The sequence below is a fragment of the Bos mutus genome, chromosome 26 (genome assembly GCF_027580195.1).
Source record: "Bos mutus isolate GX-2022 chromosome 26, NWIPB_WYAK_1.1, whole genome shotgun sequence".
Lineage (NCBI taxonomy): Eukaryota > Metazoa > Chordata > Mammalia > Artiodactyla > Bovidae > Bos > Bos mutus.
In genome coordinates this window covers 44,956,943-44,964,098 of record NC_091642.1, presented here as the reverse complement: position 1 = coordinate 44,964,098, position 7,156 = coordinate 44,956,943, and the positions used below count along the sequence as shown (strand labels likewise).

The following is a 7,156-nucleotide window of genomic DNA, read 5'->3' as shown; positions in this document are numbered from 1 at the left end:
AAGACTCCCTCTGGAAACTTTTTCATCTGAAACCATTTTAGTCTCATAGACAAGTTGAAGAAATCATAATGAAAAGTCTCAGGTGCTCTTCCTCCATCATTCACCAATGGTAGGATCTAACATATCAGAGTACAAGTATCAAAACCTGCAAGCTGACATCAAAACAATACAATATGGGTTTTACTTGCATTTAACCATTATTTATCTGAATTCCTTTTTTCTTGGTGTTTAGTTCTATGAAATGCTATTGCCATGATAGGTTTGTCTAATCATCACAATTAAGACAGAACTAGTCCATCACCCACAATGAAACTTTCTTGTTCGGCATCTTTATCTTCTCCCTGAAGCCCTATTCCCTGCCAACTGCTGATATGGTCTTCCTTATTTAATTGTGCCATTTCAAGAATATTATATGAAAAGAATAATACAGTCTATAAACTTCCAAGTTTATATTGATTTTACTTAGCATAATATCTTTGAAATTCACCCAAGTTATTGTATTAATTGCTGCTTTTTTTCCTGTGAATTTTCCGTGGTTTATTTATCCATTTGCTTGTTGAAGGATAACTGGGTAATTCCCAGGGTCTTTTTAAATAAAAATGATGTTTCCAAAATGTGTTATTTACACATATTTATTTTTTAAACTTAGGAAGGAAATTCTGATACATTTCATAACATGGATGAACCTTTTAGACAAGTGAAATAAGTCAGTCAAAAAAAGACAAATCCTGTATGATTCCACTTATATAAGACACCTAGAGTAGCCAAGCTCATAGAGACAAAAACAAAACAGCAGTCACCATGGGTTGGGGCTGACCTTGGGGTTGGAAATAGGGAAATACTGTTTAATAAATACAGAGTTTCAGTTTGGGATAATAAGTCCATTCACTTTGTGAATGGACTTAACACTGCCAAACTGTACACCTAATAATGGTCAAAATGGTAAAATTGTATGTTGTTTACACTTACCAGAATAAAAGCTAGAAAAGTAAAGTGAATGGATAGAATACAACATCATGGAATATAAGAAATATTAAAAAAATAAAGTTAAGATGATAGAGAGCAGGACCACTTAAAGTAGTCAACACAGGTTTCTCTGAGGCAGGAACATTTCAATAGAAGAGAAAGAGCCAGCCAGTGACATGACAAAGGACATTCAGCCTGGGTGAAGACCAAGTCCAGAGCCTGAGACAGGGGTGGTCTTGGTGTGTCAAAAGCAGCAGGGTGTTTGCTGCGCCTTCATGGATGAGTGTCTGTGTACATCTGCGTGTGTGTGTGTGTGTATGGTTAGTATGCACAAGCATGAGTGCATTCATAGGTATCTTTATGTTTCTCTGTTGAAGACATGAATCTTGAACATAATTAACCATGTGAACCAACTCACATTGGCCCAGAAATGAGAACTGTCAAAATACTGACAATTTGAAGTGGGAATTGTGCAGTATCAAAGAAAACTGCCACCCAGCACTGTACCAGAAGCCCCTGGGAAATCCTTCTAAGAAGAATTATTTATTAATCTGGGGTTGAAGGCCAGGCAGGCCCATGTTGTCCCTGTCCACCAGGCTGATTGGACCTTGTATTGCCAAGCCCAGCCTCCTCCCTTACCCTAAGGCATCTGCCAGCACCCTGCTAGAGGGCCAGTTTCCTTGTGACTATATCCCTGATCTGCAGAAGCCCTGGTGAGTACTTTGGTAAATGGATCTGGGGTCCTGGGTCATATAGTTAGCGCTTTGACTTGATCTTGGAGGCCTATAAGAGACTTTCTGGAGTGGGGGGAGGTGGGGAGAGGGCAAGTAGAAGCCATGCTGGAGTGTCTCTTTCTCTGCTTATGCTGGGGCATCTGGAACTTTTCTGGATTCACCTGGACATTTGCAAATGAGATTGTACCTTTGTTTTCAAAGAGAGCCAAGAGGGACTAGATCCTGGATCCTGGGCTGCTGAGGTTTCCTGGGGGAGGGACGTCTAGAAAACAACTTTGAAGATCAGATGAAATGTTAGGATTGAAAAATGAGAAGGGTATTCAAGGAATATTGCCAGTGATCTTGACATATAGGAATACCTGCCAGGAAATAGAGAGGGATCTAGCATCCTGCCTGGGCTAAGACAGTGAGAAATTTCCAGAGAAAATTCTCCCCCTGGCAAGTCTTTCTTGCAGTGAGAAACAAACATCAAGAGAAAGCAAACTCAAGTTAGTTGTGGCTGGGTTAGTAACTAGTAGTGACTCTTCCTCCCTGGATCATTAGCTCGCAGCTCAGTGCCTACCACTGAGTAGATGTTGGTTATCTGGCACTGAGGGCAAAGGACTGTCCAGATATAAGGATGGGATGCAGGTAGCAGTAGGGCCCAAGTGGGAGAAGTGCAAGAGCAAGCTAGGTCTCCATTCACGATTACTCCCTAAGCCAGCAGGCATGAGTCTCTGGCCATGAGTATGCCTATTTGGTCTTGCAAAGGACACAGAGAACATAATCAGAGATTTCTGCAGTAACACCAGAGGACAGGCACTGGTGACTCCTTCCTCTCAACAATGCAATTATTTACATCCACCTTTGTTGAAGTATTAATTAACCAGTGTCATTGAAGAATGTATTAATACATTTCCAAATTCCCAGTTTGGAGGCAAGGAATGGATTATCCATCTCTACATCACATGTGCCCAGTTAGGTTATAGGTTCAGTAAATATGTGTAGATAAAGAGCACAAGATGAGATAATCTCCCTTGACCTTTCTTACACCAAGGTGAGGATCATGTCGCTGTTTACATCACTTCCTTTTCTTCTCCTGACTGCGGTGACAGCATCTTGTGCAGACACAGAAACAGAGAACTGTGAGAACATCCGGAAGACCTGCCCCGTGATTGCCTGTGGTCCTCCGGGCATCAATGGCATCCCAGGCAAAGATGGGCGTGATGGTGCCAAGGGAGAAAAGGGAGAACCAGGTACAGTTTGGGCTGTTCTTTCTCTGCGACTTTATCTCCCAAAGCAAACTGCCTGGATTGGGAGGAGGGTAATGTATGCATGCTGCTTGTATTACTCTCAACCACATATTATCATTTGAAACAGAGATACGGCTCTGATTCTGGCATCCCAGACTCTCACACAGGAACTGCTGACACCTGGTGGTCCTCCCGGCTCAGGGAGTTGACCCTCAAGACATCCCATGGGACATAGGAGGCCTTTCTTCTATGATCCTTACAAACAGCAGCTCAGAAAAGTTAACCCTAGCTCAGTGTCTCCTTTCCCCTGGGAAGGGATTGGGCATCATATTTTTTTGAGAAATAGAGAGGAACACAAATATTGAGTCGTGTTTCCTTTTTCCTCCAACAGGTCAAGGACTCAGAGGCTCGGAGGGCCCTCCTGGAAAGATGGGGCCTCAAGGAACGCCAGGGATCCCTGGGATACCAGGACCAATAGGCCAAAAAGGAGACCCTGGAGAAATTATGGGTAAGGAGTTTACTTTAGCAAGGGCCAGGCTCAAGTCCCCTGGGGTCTGTGGGCTCAAGTATCATGTGGGACATGCCCCTTCTGCTGCTTCCTGGGGAGATGCCCAACTCTGCTTCCTGACTAAGCAGCCTCCAGCTTCTCTAGGTTACTTAGAGCCTCAGGGGTTCCTATCAATTCCTGAATACAGGGTCACAAACCGTTCAGAGCCAAACCCTCGCCAGATGCCTGCTGGAGGATCTGAGCCCTGGATATCCTTCAACTGAAACAATTTGGTCCAAAAGGGAGAATATATGCATTGGGCTTATTATGCCTATTTTCACAAGAGTGGTAGATACATGGTATGTCAATTATCTCTTACTTCATGAGAAACAACACACAGCCATTTATTTAAATCAAAATTCTGTGAATCAAATAATTTCTTTGCTGGTCTCAGCTGGAGTCACTCATGTGTGGTCTCACATACATGTTGGCTATCGTGCGCCCGTCAGCTGGAGTGATGAAGGTGCCTGAGCCATGGGTCTCTCATCCTCCAGTTGACTCACCTGGCCTTAATCACACAGAGGTGATTACAGGATTCAGACGAAAAGGAAGAGCGGAAGCTTAAGGCCTCCTTAAGGCTTGGGATACATACACTATTGCTTCCGCCACACCGCATTGGTCAACACAAGTCCCAAGGCCGGCTCAGATTCAAGGAGTGGGGAATAGACTCCATTTCCTCAGAGAAGCTGTGTCATATCCAAGTCATTTTTGCCATCTACTACACATAGCTTGTCTCATGCCCTCCCCCATGGATAATGGACAACTCACAGAAATCCTAGTTTACTGATTAACAGGACAAACTCAGGGAAAAACAAACAACAAAATGAATAAAAACAAAACATCGCCAAAGATGAAACTCTGTAGACTTTACAGTCAGGATTCACCAGCTCATAATAATTCTTCCATGAGTTTGTTCCACAGTTTTGTCCATGATAGAGCTATTTGTTTGGAGAAATAAAACAATTAGTGACTAGCTTGGCATGTGGAGAGCTATAATGCTATTAACAGATCAACAGGGAGTGTATGTATGTGTATGTGTGTGGGAATGTATGTGTCTATAAAGTGTCTTCACATACATTCAACAGATGAAGAGTCATGTTTTGGGTTAGATGGAAATAAAGACAATTTTCCTTCTTTTTGCTTCTTGATATTTTTCATTTTTTTTCAAAGAGCAAATATCAATATAAAATAAACTTTTAATTTTATTTATTTATTTTTTTAGTTTCAAAAGGTACCCTACCCCCTTATAGTTCTAAGATAACTTTTTAACAACACTCTTTCACTTAATTTTCTAGGTGACTATATTAGCCTGGCTACTTCAGAAAGAGCAACTCTACAATCTGAATTGAACCAGATCAAAAACTGTAAGCCTTCTCTCTTTTCAGGCAGCTTGAAGTTTGGTAAAGTGAAAGACAACAGTTATTGAATATATTTAATTTTCTAGTACCTGGATAGGTGTCTATTCATATTCTGATTTCATGAAATCCTCACAACTTTTGGTAGAAATGAAGGCAAAGAAAAAGTACATAATTTGCTCAAAAGCATAGAACTAATGAGTAGCAGAGCAACTTATAAACTTTAGTCAGTCTGATACCAGAGAGGGCTACCCAGGAAGCTCAGTGGTAAACATTCCATCTGCCAATGCAGGAGATGTAGGAGACGCAGGTTTGATCCCTCGGTTGGGAAGATCGCCTGGAGTAGGAAATGGCAACCCACTTCAGTATTCTTGCCTGGAAAATTCCAAGGACAGAGGAGCCCGGCGGGTTGCAATCCATGGGGCCTCAAAGAGTCAGACACAGCTGACCAAATGAGCATCCATGCATGCTAATACCAGAGACCCCGATTCTGCTTCTTTATATCACAGTGTACAGTGTACATACAGGTCACTGAAAATGGGCCAAACCTCTCTCCCTTTGTTATGCTGGTCCTGAGAACTGGCAATGGGGTTTAACCTGTTACTTGCCCTGAGACAAATATTCTAAGACATTTACATTCATTTATGTTACTATTGGGTTAAAACTTAGAACTCTGAATTATGTGTGTTCTAGAATATGGCCCAAAGAGACAAAGCCTTTGTTCCAGCCCATCGGTTCAGATCAGGGCTGCTAGACTTAACCCGAAAAAAGCTTACTGAGTTAAATCTGAATTTCAGGTAAACAACAGCAATTTTTTAATTTATTTTTTTGGTATATGTATATCCTAAAAACTGCATATGAGATCTTTAAATTTTTTAAATCCACTGCTTTTCTATAATTCAAATGCAACTACCATATTTTATGTGGCATCTGTACTATAGAAACTTTCATCCAGAAAAATATCTTGGGCTGGACTTAGAGACAAACCATGTCATCTATATTTTCCCATTTTAGGGCTAATCTTCTCTCTGGGCAAAAGAGTTGGGAAGAAGGCATTTTTTACCAATGGTAAAAAGATGCCTTTTAATGAAGTGAAGACCCTATGTGCACAGTTCCAGGGCCGTGTGGCCACCCCTATGAATGCTGAAGAAAACAGGGCCCTCAAGGATTTAGTCACTGAAGAGGCCTTCCTGGGCATCACAGATCAGGAGACTGAAGGCAAATTTGTGGATCTGACAGGAAAGGGGGTGACCTACCAAAACTGGAATGATGGCGAGCCTAACAACGCTTCTCCTGGGGAGCACTGTGTGACACTTCTGTCGGACGGCACATGGAATGACATCGCTTGTTCCGCCTCCTTTTTGACCGTCTGTGAATTCTCTCTCTGAGGGAGCATGAGCCTAAAGTCCTCCTGTTCCTTTACTCATCTCATGGGCCCACAACCTGGTTTGGAGGATAAATCTATGTCAATTTCACACACCCAGTACTGAGTTGCTCTTTTGTGGGGAAACAGAGACAATAAGAATGGATTGAGAATGATGAGATGTGGAACTGAAAAGCGTGAAGAGACTTATAGTGGTGTAAGAGTTTCTGGTTCAGACCCAGTCACTAATAATAATCATTTCAGGAACAACAAAATAATGGTAGTAATAGTAGCAACAGCAGTAATAGTGGGAGTACTAATAACATATTTTAAAATGTTTACTATGAGTCAGACATTACATGTAAGATTATACATTAAGTATCTAATTTAACTAGGCTGTTCATTTTTGTTTGAGACTATAAAGAAAGCTGAGCACTGAAGAATTGATGGTTTTGAACTGTGGTGTTGGAGAAGACTCTTAAGAGTCCCTTGGACTGCAAGGAGATCTAACCAGTCCATCTTAAAGGAGATCAGTCCTAGGTGTTCATTGGAAGGACTGAAGTTGAAGCTGAAACTCCAATACTTTGGCCACCTGATGCAAAGAGCTGACTCATTTGAAAAGACCCTGAAGCTGGGAAAGATTGAGGGCAGGAGGAAAAGGGGACAACAGAGGGCGAGATGGTTGGATGGCATCACCGACTCAATGGACATAGGTTTGGGTGGACTCCGGGAGTTGGTGATGGACAGGGAGGCTTGGCGTTCATGGGGTCTCAAAGAGTCAGACACGACTGAGTGACTGAATTGAACTGAACTGAATGGTACATGTACTTTGTGCATGTTAAATCATGTGTTTTCTTTAGCTGATAGGTATAACATCAGGCCAGGACGTTAAGCTTGATGTTTATAACATCTTACTAAATTTGAACATTTAAAATCAGTTTCTAAAAAATGTACATTAA

General features: G+C 41.8%; 1 protein-coding gene across 1 annotated transcript; it reads left to right on the top strand.

Annotated features, from left to right (window-relative positions):
- The first annotated feature begins 2,745 nt into the window (after nucleotides 1–2,745).
- MBL2 (mannose binding lectin 2) lies at nucleotides 2,746–6,222 on the top strand. The gene is made up of 4 exons (XM_005889814.3): nucleotides 2,746–2,935; nucleotides 3,324–3,440; nucleotides 4,775–4,843; nucleotides 5,849–6,222. The coding sequence occupies exons 1-4, from the start codon at nucleotides 2,746–2,748 to the stop codon at nucleotides 6,220–6,222; spliced, it is 750 nt and encodes a 249-aa protein (XP_005889876.1).
- The last annotated feature ends 934 nt before the right edge of the window (nucleotides 6,223–7,156 follow it).

What these genes read in the sequence shown, in the direction of transcription:
- MBL2 (XM_005889814.3), top strand. Translation starts at nt 2,746, where the DNA reads ATGTCGCTGTTTACATCACTTCCTTTTCTTCTCCTGACTGCGGTGACA. An exon ending in GGGAGAAAAGGGAGAACCAG is followed by an intron (nt 2,936 to 3,323) that starts GTACAGTTTGGG and finishes TTCCTCCAACAG; the next exon opens with GTCAAGGACTCAGAGGCTCG. An exon ending in AGACCCTGGAGAAATTATGG is followed by an intron (nt 3,441 to 4,774) that starts GTAAGGAGTTTA and finishes TTAATTTTCTAG; the next exon opens with GTGACTATATTAGCCTGGCT.